Source organism: Saimiri boliviensis, chromosome 9 (genome assembly GCF_048565385.1).
Source record: "Saimiri boliviensis isolate mSaiBol1 chromosome 9, mSaiBol1.pri, whole genome shotgun sequence".
NCBI lineage: Eukaryota > Metazoa > Chordata > Mammalia > Primates > Cebidae > Saimiri > Saimiri boliviensis.
The window spans coordinates 104,993,006-105,007,084 of NC_133457.1; the positions used below are offsets into that span (position 1 = coordinate 104,993,006).

The following is a 14,079-nucleotide window of genomic DNA, read 5'->3' on the forward strand; positions in this document are numbered from 1 at the left end:
ATGAGAGTCTTGAGAGTCTCCATCTCCAAAGGGATGGAGAAAGATTTACCAACCAAATGGAGAGCAAAAATAAATAAATAAATAAAAAGCAGAAGTTACAATTTTTGCCTCTGATAAAATAGTCGTTAAAGCAACAAAGATGAAAAGAAGCAAAGAAGGACATTATATAATGATAAAAGGATCAATGCAACAAGAAGAGCTAAAGATCCTAAACATATACTCACCCAATACAGGAATACCCAGATATACAAGACTTATAAAGAGACTTAGACTCCCACACAACAATAGTGGGAGACTTCAACATTAATATTTGACAGATTAATGAGACAGAAAATTAACAACGATATCCAGGACTTGAACTCAGATCTGCAACAAGTAAACTTAATTAATATTTATAGAACTCTCCACTTTAAAAACACAAAATATGCACTCTTATTAATACCACATCATATCAACTTAGAAGTTTAAATGAAATATTGGTTGGCTCCTAGTTTGTTATTCTCTTCCCTCATTTTCTTACATGTCTCCATTATTAAGCACAATTATAGGCATACCCATATTTAGACTGCATTCTAGCCCAGGCAAATAAAGCAATAACCCCATTCTCTCTCCCTCTTCCTTTTTCTCTTTCTTTCTCTTCTTTATTCTTTTTCTTATTATTCTTTAAAAAAAAAAAAAGAAAAGAAAAGAAAATGAGAGTCTTTCCCTGCCTTTCCACCCAAAAGAGAGAGAGAAAAAATCTGTGTGGCCCTTGAGTAGGCAAAGATATCTTGAGGCACAAAACATACAGACCCTAAAAGGGAAAATTGATGAAATGGACTTGATCAAAATTTAAAACTTTTGCTCTTTTGAAACACACCATTAAGAAATTAAAACAAGAAAATCTTGGGGAGAAAATATTCACAGTTCATACAGCTGACCAAAAAAAAAAAAAAAAAAAAAAAATTGGTAATCCAGAATGTATAAAGAGCTCTTACACCAAGATAATAAGAAGACCAAATGAATTTTCTATATTGCGGGAAAGATTTGAGCAGAAACTTCACCAAAGAAGGTATATGAGTGGCCAGAAAGCACACAAAAAGATGCTTGTCACTAAACGTCTTTTAATCATCAGAAATATGTTAATTGAAACCACAGTGAGATACCACTCCACACCTACTAGAATGGCTAAAATTAAAGACTAATATCAGATATTGGTGAGAATTTGTATCAATTGGAACATTAATGATATTTTGATGGGGATATATAATGGTACAATTTGGCAATTTCCTATAAAGTTAAACATACATTTTTTATATTACCCAGTAACTTTTCTCCTAAGTATGTACCCAAGAGAAATGAAAACATGTCTACAGAAATATTTGTATATGAATGTTTGTAGCAGATAAATAATAACCAATACCTGTAAACAACTAAAATGTCTGGCAGATGAATGTAGGTAAGTTACAGTATATCCATGCAATGTAACGCCACTCAGCAATAAAATGGAACCAACAGCTGGTACATCCAACAACATGGATGAATGTCACAAATGTTATGCTGAGAGAAATCAGACAGAAGAATAAATCTTACATGATGTTGTTTACATGAAATCTAGGCAGATCTAATCTATAGCATGATCAGATCAGTGCTTCCTTTGGGCAAGGAGTGGAATGTGGGAATGACCTGGAAGGAGCACACAGGAAACTTTCTGAGGTGATGGACTTGTTCTAAATCTTTATTGTAGTGGGGATTGCCCCTGTGTGTTTGTCAGGCATATCACATGGTGTCTTTGAACTGTGTATGCAGTTATTTCTTAATATTTGTAGGGTATTGGTTCCAGGACCACCCTACCCCCTGTGCTGAGTATACCAAAATTTGCAGATGTTCAAGCTTTTGGATATAAAATGGCACAGTATTTGCATATAACATATACAATCCTATATACTTTGACTCATCACCACATTACTTATATTACCGAATACAGTGTAACTATATGGTTGTTTTGTTGTTGGGGGGGGGTTGTATTTTTGGGGTTGTCTTGTAATTAATATTTTTTTCCTTGAATATTTTCAGTCTGCAAGTGTTTGAATATGTGGTGCTGAACCCGTAAATGTGGAGGGCTGACAGTATTTTATTGTTTAGAAATTATACTTTATTAATGTTTATTTATAAACATATGTGTTGAAGTTTGAATTTTTCAGAAGTTAAAACACCTGATCTTTAGAGTCAGTGTTCAAGATTTACCCCTTTGTTACCATTTATAGGTCAGGCTTAATAGTATTACATCTAGGAAGAAAAATGCCAAACTGTGGCTTCTTTTCATAGTAGAATTGGCTCTCATTTCATCATCTTTCCCATAGTAGTAACATGTCTTGATTGTGGAAGCAGGCTAATGGGATGCTTTGTCTGGGCTTCTTTGTGAAAGCTTTTTTTTCAGTGGCGTGTGTTGTTATGCCTACCATGCCATTTGAATCCTGTCATTGTACATCTTGACTAGCTTGTCAAGGTAGGCATACAAAAGATAGTTCATGACTACTCTTAACTGACTCATCTCTTATGGTTGCAGATTCTCATAAACACAAAGATAAACACAAAGATCGAGAACATCGGCACAAAGAACACAAGAAAGACAAGGAGAAAGACCGTGAAAAGTCCAAGCATAGCAACAGGTAAGGGTGGAATCAAGTCTCTCATCATTCAGCAGTGGGTTGACCATTGCTTGGCTTACCTAGAATAGGTCTGATCTTGAGCTACAGATAAAGAGCAGGCATCTCCAAACTTTTTACACAGGGGGCCAGTTTACTGTCCCTCAGACCATTGGAGGGCCGCCACATACTGTGCTCCTCTCACTGACCACCAGTGAAAGAGGTGCCCCTTCCTGAAGTGCGTCAGGGGGCCGGATAAATGGCCTCAGGGGGCCGCATGCGGCCCGTGGGCCGTAGTTTGGGGACACCTGGATAAAGAGTATAGATAGCAAAGTAAGTAGAAAACTCTATTTGATCCTAGAGTTGCTAATTGGATGGCCCTGATTTAGACCTTACATGGGATGCCATTGTTCAGATCAAGATGTATAAAGCAAGTATGTTAAATTTTCTTTTAATATATACCTCATTAAAAATACAGGTTTTCACTAACATAGGTAAGTATTCATTGTCACACATGATGGCATTTAATCAAGTCTGTAGCAAACTTGCCTTGATAAAACGTAACTGGATTTGAGACCTGGTTTTTTCTTCTTCTTTGTATACTTTAAAGAGTTTACATTAAAAATTCTTAACTTAGGCTTCCATGGTCTGTTAGCCCCTGAAATTATATGCAAATGGTTGAGTACATGAGATTTCCTGGAGAGACTATTCCTAGCTTTCATCATGTTATCAGAGGAGTTCAGCTCCCACAAAAGCCTGCAGTCACCAGTATAAACGAAACTCAGTAGTGCTGCCTTCTGGGATGCAAACTTTAAGAAGATGTTCTTCTTGTTCATTTTGCTCCCATTTTTTGGTGTAGGAGGCAAGTGGTTAAATCTAGTTATTGAAAATGAGGACTTGCACTTCTATTCTAATTTAAAGACAGTCGTTGTTGAGAAAGCCATATGGTATTCCCATGCCCATAGTGGCCTGAGCTTTGTTAGGGAATGCAAAGATCTGTCATACAGTGGAACAAGTGTCTCCATCCTAAAGTTCCTTAGAACTTTAAAAAGATGGTTCATTGCATAATGATACAAAGGGACCAGTTAGGAGAACATAACAGTTATAAATGTTTATACACTAATATCAAAGCCTCAAAATACGTGAAGCAAATCTGATGGAGCTGCAAAGAGAAATAAAAATTCAAAATTTTGATCAGAGATTTTACTACCTCTTTCTCAATAATTTTTAGTCCAAGTAGACAGAAAATAATTAAGGATGTGGAAGACTTGAACCATATCAACCAACTTGATCTAATTGACATTTATAGGCTTTTTCCACCCCAAAATATTAGAATATACTTTGCTTCCTTTCTTTTTCTTTTTTTAGTGTCTACTTTTCTACTTTATTTATTTATTTGTTTATTTCTTTTCTTTTTCAGGTTTTATTTTAGATTCAGGGGTTACTTACATACAGGCAAGTTTGTTACCTGGGTATATTGCTGTGATGCTGAGGTTTAGGTACAAATGATTGTGTCACCCAGGTACTGAGCATAGAACCTAACAATTAGTTTTTCAACCCTTACCGCCCTTCCTGCTTTAGTAGTCCGCAGTGTCTGTTATTGCCATATAATAGCAATGGTACTGCTATTATACCTATGCCCAGAATGATACCGCCCAGGTTGTCATCTAGGGTTTTTATAGTTTTAGGTATTAAGCATTTAATCCATCTTGAATTGATTTTTGTATGTAGTGTAAGGAAGGGGCCCATGAGCACCCAACGTTTAGCTCCCACTTGTAAGTGAGACTATGTGGTATTTGCTATTCTGTTCCTGCCATAATTTGCTCAAGACAATGGCCTCCATTTGCATTTATGTTGCTGCAAAGGATGTGATTCAGTTCTTTTTTTTATGACCATATAGTATTCCATGGTATTTGCTATTGAGAATAGTACTGCAATGAACATGCGAGTGCGTGTGTCTTTTTGTGTTGTGTTGTGTTGTTTTTTTTGTAGTTGTGTTTTTAAGTTCTTTGAGAAATCTCCAAACTGCTTTCCCCAGTGGCTGAACTTACTTACATTGCCATCCACAAGTGTGTATGTGTTCCCTTTTCCCTGCAGCCTTGCCAGCATCTGCTGTTTTTTTATTTTTTTTGATAGCCATTGGTTTGGATTTGCATTTCGCTGATGATTAGTGATGTGGAACACTTTTTCATACATTCGTTGGCCACTGTCATCTTTTGAGAAATGTCTGTTCATGTCTTTTGTTGCCTGTTTTTTAAAGGGGTTACTTGTTTTTTGCTTGTTGAATCATATAGGTTCCTTAGGTTCTGTATCTTAGACCTGTCAGATGCATAGTTTGTGAATATTTTCTCCCATTCTGTAGGTTGTCTGTTAACTCTGTTGATAAAGTTTAATTATATCCCATTTGTCATTTTTAGCTTTTGTTACAATTGCTTTTGGCATCTTTGCAATGAAATCTTTGCTCATTCCTATGCCTAGAATGGTATTGCCTAGGTTGTTGTCTAGGGTTTTCATAGTTTTAGGTTTTAAGTATTTAATCCATCTTGAATTGATTTTGTATGTGGTATAAAGAAGGGGTCCAGTTTCAGTCCTCTGCATATGACTAGCCATTTATCCCAGCATCATTTATTGAGTAGGGAGTCATTTCCTCATTGCTTATTTTGGTTGACTTTCTTGAAGATTACATGGCTGTTGGTGTGTGGTTTTATTTCTGGGTTCTCTGTTCTGTTTCATTTGGTCTATGTATCTGTTCTTGTATCATTACCATGCTGTTAGAACACATTCTTTTTAAGTGCATGTGAAATGTGCCAAGAAAGATCATACTTTGGACCCCACCCTACTTAAACCATCTTCCTTTTGGCTCTAATGCCTGCATGCTTCTCGGTATTTCTGGCCACCTTTTTCATCTCTTTCTAATGTACAGTCATAGTTTTTGGCTGTCTTTGCTACCTGTTTTGCTGTTTATCCTTATTTCACATTCCACATTCAGTCTTGTGAACTTCTTTTCAGTTCCTTAAACACAGCATGTTTTCTGATACCACTAAGGCTTAAAACATGCTGTTGCTGGTTCTTTAATACTCTCTTGCCCTTTTACTATCTTTTTGTTGCAGCTTAGACTTGACTCGTTCCAGGTATCCTTTCTACCCACCTTCTCATATTAAGTGCCACTTTTGTGTGCTCTCTGATGCCTTAAATATATTCCTGTTACAATTATTAAGTTGTGTTGATGTTTAATTGTCTCTTTACTTTTCTCTATGCCCTCCTGGACTCTAAAGTCCCTGAGAGCAGAATTAGGATATTAGGATTTTTTTTTTTTTGAAATGCATTCTTGCTCTGTTGCCCAGGCTAGAATACAATGGCACTATCTCGGCTCACTGCTAACTCCACCTCCTGGGTTCAACTTATTCTCCTGCCTCAGCCTCCTAAGTAGCTGGGATTAAGGTGCGTGCCACCATCCTCAGCTAATTTATTGTATTTTTAATAGAGTCAGGATTTCACTATGTTGGCCAGGCTGGTCTTGAACTCCTAACTTCAAGTGATCTGTGCGCTTTGGCCTTCCAAAGTGGCTGGGATTACAGGCGTGAACCACCGCATCTGGCCTTTTGTATTCATTTTGCATCCCTTAGGCTTAGTATAGTACCTGGCAGATAGCTGGCACTAGTGTATATTTATTGAATTAATGAGTGGATGATCTGTGGGTACACTAATTCACATCTTCTGTCTTCTTTCTTCCAACATACTCTTAATCTTTTATAGGTTAGTTATTAAGTCACTTTGGCTTATCTCATTATTCACATAATTGTATATGGTAAAATATACATAACCAAATTTACCATTTTTAAGGAGCATTTGGTACATTGACAATAGTATACAACTGTCACCACTGTCTATCTTCAGAACTCTTCCTCATCCCAGACAATCTCTGAATTCACTAAATAATAACTTCTTACTCTGTTCTCCCCATCCCAATAGCTTTTCTGCTTTGTCATCTTTTCTCTCCCTTCTACTTTTTATCTTTATGAATTTGCCTATTCTGAGTACCTCATATAAGTGGAATAATATACTTATCTTTTTTTTTTTTGGTCTGTTTACTCATTTAATATGTTTTCAAGGTTTATCCATATTGTAGCATGTCAAAAATTCATTCTTTTTTGTGACCGAATAATATTCCATTGTATACCTGTAATCACATTTTAAAAAATCCACCTGTTGATGGACACTTACTTGGGTTATTTCCATCCTTTGGCTACAACTAAGTGTTTGAGTTCTGCTTTCATTCTGAGGGTGTCTAAACCCAAGAGCATAATTGCTAGATGATGTCTATCAATGGCTGCCTGTGCTAATTGTTGTGAAGTGTGAAAAAAAATTAGATAGCCTTTGACCTTGAACAGTATCACCTGAGGTGGTAAGAGATCTACTTACAGATCAGATGAAGAATGTTGATTTTTATATTACTAGACTATAAGAAGAAATTCAAAAAGACTTTAAGAAGAAAGAGGTTAATATTTAGCCAGGCGCGGTGGCTCAAGCCTGTAATCTCAGCACTTTGGGAGGCCAAGGCGGGTGGATCACGAGGTCAAGAAATCGAGACCATCCTGGTCAACATGGTGAAACCCCATCTCTACTAAAAATACAAAAAATTAGCTGGGCATGGTGGTGCATGCCTGTAATCCCAGCTACTCAGGAAGCTGAGGCTGGAGAATTGCCTGAACCCAGGAGGCGGAGGTTGCGGTGAGCCAAGATCGCGCCATTGCACTCCAGCCTGGGTAAACAAGAGCAAAACTCCGTCTCAAAAAAAAAAAAAGAGGTTAATATTTAAAACATAAGCTTTTAAAACTGATCTCATCTTCTCTAACACATTCTAGTTTGTTTTGAGAGTAAAGATACAGTAAAAGTGACAAAAAGGGCTTTGAGACATGTAAGTTTGGCCCTGTCTTGTTTTACAAAAGTCTTCTCTTAAAAAAACAATTGATTTTGGTAGGAGAAATCCTCATCCTTATGTCTCATGTGATCTTGGCTAAGTTACCTAACCTTCCTCAACTCAGCTTCTTCATCTTCATCTTGATACGTGCTTCATAGGGGAACCATGGGAGTCAATAAATATAAAAGCTCTTCAAAAGCATACTTTTCCAAGATTATATTGTAGGCAAATTTAATAATTAGTTGTATATACTTTTGTGGCTTTTCATATTTTCTTTATTTCTATAAAAATATTAGCCTTTTTGCCAAGAGCTATTAGAAAAATCTGGCTAGAGTTTCTGATTATGTATGACATGACTAAATCTAGCCCTGGTCTCTTATTCACGTGAGTAAATTTTAACAGTTTAATCATATGGTCTGTTGTAAGCAAACTTTTAAATACTTCCTGTTTTGCTGTCTACTGACACAGTACCTCTTTGCAACAAAGCAAGGATGTTGGTTATATTCCAGTAAAATTTTATATACACCATGATCCTTTTAAAGTGAGTCTGATCTTTCTAATAGTTTAGGGTTTCTTCAGTTTCTTCTGTAGCAGATTAAAGAAATCTTGAGGATTATTTAATCACCTCTGAACCCCAGAATAATTAGGATTTAGCATGTTCTGTTCCAAAATGCTTTCATTTATTCCAGTCTTTGCTAATCAAGTGTAGCTAATTTTGTGGACATTATTAATGAGAAAAATAGTGTTTCTGATGTATTTCTGTGTCCCTTCCTTGTCTGCTAGATATTAGCACCAATTATTTGTCATCAGGCTACACTCAGGACTCAAGCCCAGGACACACCTTACTCTCCTGTGCAGTAGCAACACTGCAGATTTGGAGTGGGAGAGCAGCCTTTCTGCTGAAACAAAGTGGGGCTATGGGTCTACCTCCCAGGAGGTGCCATTTGGTTTCCTCTTACTGTCCTCATGCAAGGTGCAAAACAAGGGAGCAGGTATTAAGAATCATTTCATTAAAAAAATCTGGAGACAACAGATGCTGGAGAGGATGTGGAGAAATAGGAACACTTTTATACTGTTGGTGGGAGTGTAAATTAGTTCAACCATTGTGGAAGACAGTGTGGTGATTTCTCAAGGACCTAGAAATAGAAATTCCATTTGACCCAGCAATCCCATTACTGGGTATATATCCAAAGGATTATAACTCGTTCTACTATAAGGATGCATGCACACGAATGTTCATTGCAGCACAGTTTACAATAGCAAAGACCTGGAACCAACCCAAATGCCCATCGATGACAGACTGGACAGGGAAAATGTGGCACCTATACACCATGGAATATTACGCAGCCATCAAAAACGATGAGTTCTTGTCCTTTGTAGGGACTTGGATGAACCTGGAAACCATCATTCTCAGCAAACTGACACAGGAGCAGAAAATCAAACACCGCATGTTCTCACTCATAGGCAGGTGTTGAACATTGGGAACACATGACATGGGGGGGAGCACTACACACTGGGGTCTGTTGGAGGGAAATAGGGGGGGCAGCGGGGGATGGGGAGTTGGGGGGGCGGGTGACATGGGGAGAAACGCCAGATACAGGGAGGAAGGCAGCAAATCACACTGCCATGTGTGCACCTATGCAACAGTCTTGCATGTTCTTCACATGTACCCCAAAACCTAAAATGCAAAAAAAAAATAAAATGACAAATAATAGAAAAAAAAATCATTTCATCTTGTCTCCTCTGTGTGGGCAGGAGTCTGAGGTCACATGCTCAAAGTCACACAGTGATATGGTAGCAGAAAGATGAAGATGTGAGACCCAAGGATCCTGAGTCCTCACTACATTATCCCTTCCAGTGAAAATACCTCCCTCTGTAAAAAGAGTTAGTTGTGTAGCCAAACTGTCTGTTTAAATACAAGCATACCTCACTTGTATGCATATGGTAGGCAGATCAGGTTTAAAAATGTCAGATCATCTCAGGCACTGCCTTTATCTCTCTTTGTCCCCAAATCCCTAAAATCTTTGGCACTGAAAGTATTAATGTCATCAAATTCTGAACCTAGGAAAACTGCATCTCTGTCTTTCTCTTGTCTGGCCTGTAACATCACAAGAACAGCTCACACCAAAGTTAAAAGATAATTTCGTCAATCACCACTTAATCTCTCGACACTGCTTCTTTCTTAGCATTAATATTTCGCACCTCAGGTCCTTTTTCTTTTTTTTTGGAGTCAGGGTCTTATTGACTCATAGGCTGGGGTGCGGTGGTGTGATTATAGCTCACTGCAGCTTCCCTGGGCCCAAGGAGTCTTCCCACCTCAGCCCCTTGAACAACTGGGACAATAGGCATGCACCATCATGCCTGGCTAATTGACTTTTTTGTTTTGTTTTTCGTAGAGATGGCGGTCTTGCTATGTTTCCCAGACTGGTCTGGAACTTCTGGATTCCCATATTGGCATCCCATAGTGTTGGGTTTACAGGCATGAGACACCATGGCTCTCTAAAAAAATACGTAAATAGTCTGAAAAGGAATACTTTTTTAGATACTGAGGAATTACTTGGCTTGTACGGTCTCACCAGCTACCTTTCTTAAAGGGTTGCATTCTTATCCATATTTTATCTTTAATACTAGATCTCTTATATAAACAAAATATTATTAAAAGCAATTTGGGAGAGGGGGCTTGATTTTAGAAAATAAGAGAATCATGTGAAATGAAATTCCTCCTCCTAGTTTTTAACTGTGTGCATCTCTTGCCAATTTTAAACCTGGCAGTCACACTTTAGTGACAAATTTGTGGAAAGCAAGGGAAGACAGAAAACTGCTGTGAAATAGCAAGGGAAGTACTTTTCCAGCCATATTGGCAGTGCCGTTCTGTACTGTCACTGTGGGAAACATCTGAGAATAAGGATGCTTTTGGCTTCTGCTTTCCTTTCAGTTCCAAATCCTACCTAAATTATAAATGAGAGAATGTAGGATTTTAGGAATATGCACTTGAATTCAGCATCCAGTTACCAGATTAGGGGAGATTTTTCTGAAATTAATAAAATTTAAAAGCTGCTTTTTAAAATGTAAAAGATGCTGCTTTCCTTGTGAGTGGTTTGCCAGAGCCCTCCCTTTGTCTACATGTCACTGTATCAGCCTGTCTCGGGGGAAATGGACAACTAACATAGGTAGGTGAAGAAGATTGAGCAGTTTTGAAATGAGGAAACTCAGTATCACCACCATTCACATGGGAGTTTGTGATATGTTGTATAGTACACTAAGTTAAAAGTTAAGAGGTCACGTTCTGTCATTTACAAGCTATATGTCCTGATCCAAGCTGCTTAACTTCTCTGGGTCTCATTTTCCATTTTGGTCAAGTGTTGATACCAGTACCTGCTTTGTCAAGCTTTCAAGTTTGTTTATATACAAGATAGCTCTTTGGGAACTGTAACATACTAAATAATTGAGGTAATGATGGTGATGATGATAATTACCACAAAGCCTAGTATAATATCATGCAGATAAATTGGAGCTGTTGAGTTCGGTAGTTGAATGTAAGTCAGTAGTTAGTTATTGATAGCATTCAATTTGGAGCCCTGATTTTTTCAGTATTTTATTTAGCCCTATTACAGTGAACCATAATCACTGTTTGCAAGATTTCATGGTGGAGACAGCATTTGAGCTAGCCATTCAAAGATGGCTAAAATTTTGCTAAGGGAAAGTAATGGTTAGAAAGGATGGCGTTTCAGACAGTGATAAAAGCATAAGCAAAACAGAGGCATTATAGTATATGCTTTGTTCTGGGAGGAATCCAGTTAGGTGGGTTACACAGGGTGGAATAGTAGAAAATGAGGCCCAAAAAAGTGGCTTGGGGCAAAAGTATTAAATTCCATTTCAAAAAGTTAGGACTTGTTACTTAAACTAACTGAAAAAAAAAAATGGGAGAGGAGAGAAATGTTGGGACTCGATTCTGAGTTGAGCAAGAAGCCACTGGAAATGGTTGAGCAAATTGGATATAGGACTTAGCCACAAACGACACGTGAAGGGTCTAAGAAAAAGGGTTCCTGTCTTGGAACACTGGTGCCTGTTTACACTATTAGTAGAGACAAGGAACTTAGGGGAGGAATGGGTGTTAGAATGGGTGTTGGTTTTGGTGTCTTTGGGCACATCCTTTTATCCTCTCTGGACTGAAAACAAAGGATTAAATAATTTCTAGGAAATTAGATTTACCTTGAAGTTTCAATAATTCTGTAATATAAAACACCAGAGTCCTTAAGTGTATAATGATGATGGACATTAAGAAACCCTTGATTCTTAGAGCCTTTTGGAAGCTGGCTCGTTTTAGAATGAGAACTCTTTTCCCAGAGGCAACTTTTCAAAGTTACTTAAATATTTAACTTGATAAACATGATTTAAGCTTTAACTGTCTTCTATCCTTGAAAGGGTCATGAATTTCCATCTTAAACCAAAACTTTGAAGCCTTCTGTGCCGTCTCACAGGAATCCCCATGATCCAACTTTATGTGACCCGCAGAAGTCTGCTACCTTAAGGAGTAGACAGGTAACTGGACTGCTGGTGGCTAAGTCCTTTTCTCAGAAGATACGGAGGCTTCTTCTACCTTTAACAGTGCTTTTTTGCTTTGTTCGGAAGGTAGCAAGAGTAGTCAAATGCATGACTCTGGAGCCAGAATGCTTGAGTTTAAATCCTCTTCCTCTCTTTGGAGATACTTCCTTGGGCAAGTTACTTAACTTCTCTGTGCTTCAGTTTGCACATGTGCAAAATGGAGATAATCAGTACTTATCTGAGTTTTGTTACTGGTAAATGTGCTTAGATAAGTGCCTGGCACTGAATGCTACCCGATATCTGTTAAATACTTTTATGGGTGATAACAGGACAGATTTAAGTGGTTTCCCATAGCCAGCATTCTAGCTTTCCAGAATATTAAACATAGGCTTTTTCTGTTGTTGTGGTGGTGGTAGTGGTGGCAGTGGGTGGTCTTTTCTCTTAAAGAAATAATGCTTTGCCTGAAGGGAAATATTTTTCCCTACTGGCTCTTTACTTCCACCCTTTCTCCTTCTGTACAAGTGCCTTGGAGAAACCCTGGTCAACCTTTTCTGTGGTCTGCTTAGCTCCAACAAGAGTCATTGACCAAAGGTTTTGCTGTCATCACTTTAAAAATAGTGTTATTTTTTTGTTTTTTTCTGAGATAGAATCTCACTCTGTCGCCAGGCTGGAGTGCAGTGGTGCAATCTTGGCTCACTGCAACCTCTGACTCCCTGGTTCAAGTGGTTCTCCTACCTCAGCCTCCTGAGTAGCTGGGCTTATAGGAACATGCCACCATGCCCAGCTAATTTTTGTATTTTTTGTCGAGTCAGGGTTTCACCATGTTGGCCAGGATGGTCTTGATCTCCTGACCTCGTGACCCACTCACCTCAGCCTCCCAAAGTTCTGGGATTGCAGGTGTGAGCCACCGTACCCGGCCAGGTTATTTTTTCTTTAATGGAATTCAACTAATTGAAGCATAGCACATGCATGAACACCATGGAAAGGTGGCTTTGAATCTTTCCATCTGTTCTCTCTAGTATTGACTTTTGCGTTTACAGTCCCTGCTAATGTGTTGAAATCTTACCCTATACAGATGTAAACTATGAACCAAGAAGTCAGCATCTATGCATAGTCAATAATTGGTTGATTTCTCATTCAGAGTTCCTCATGCCAGTGGGGTAACATTCATATTTCATTCATAAGTTGGACCGTTACAGAAGTTCTAGGACTGCTACTGTCTGTATTTTTGTCCTTCAGTGTATCCCAGAGTAAACTTACTCTTAAAATGTGTTTGTTCAACCTTTGGGTTCCTTCCTATGGTTGATACTTGGTTGATATTAAGCCTTTCTTATACTCTTACAAGACAAAATGGGGGGGGGGGGGCGGGTAAGGCAATCCCAAAGGTTTTTATCCGTTCAGGTATCTAGCATTTTTCTAATTTAGCCCTACTGAAGTTTCTTCAAGTAATTAATCAGCTGTTTTTCAGCCTCTAAACTGGCTAATATTGTAGCCTTCAACTGTACTTTTAAAGCCCATTTGTGACTTTGATGTATTGTGTCTACTATATATGGAAAAGGAGCAGGATCAGTATGAAGATAACCTAATATCCCTTCTTCTTCTTTTTTTTTTTTTTTGGAGACAGATTCTTACTCTGTCACCCAGGCTGGAGTGCAGTGGTGCCATCTTGGCTCACTGTAGTCTCTGCCTCCCAGGTTCAAGCAATTCTTCTGCCTCAGCCTCTCGAGTAGCTGGGATTACGGGCGCGTGCCACCACACCTGCCTAATTTTTTGTATGTTTAGTAGAGACGGGGTTTCACCATATTAGCCAGGATGGTCTTTACGTGATCTGCCCATCTTGGCCTCCCAAAATGCTGGGATTACAGGCTTGAGCAACTGCACCCAACCTGTAATATCTCTTAAAACAGAACTTTCTGTACTGGTTAGAATTTCCATCACCTCATTATTAATGAGAAAGATGCAGTTCTTTAGCTACCATGAAAGTCA

At 38.3% G+C, this 14,079-nt stretch overlaps 1 protein-coding gene across 1 annotated transcript in view; it reads left to right on the forward strand.

Annotated features, from left to right (window-relative positions):
• The window catches only part of TOP1 (DNA topoisomerase I), a 97,789-nt gene that overhangs the window by 32,513 nt on the left and 51,197 nt on the right, over positions 1 to 14,079 (forward strand). Inside the window, exon 3 of the mRNA XM_003936386.3 lies at positions 2,549 to 2,651. Within this exon, the coding sequence (XP_003936435.1) occupies positions 2,549 to 2,651 (103 nt within the window). The remainder of the gene's footprint in view (positions 1 to 2,548; positions 2,652 to 14,079) is intronic.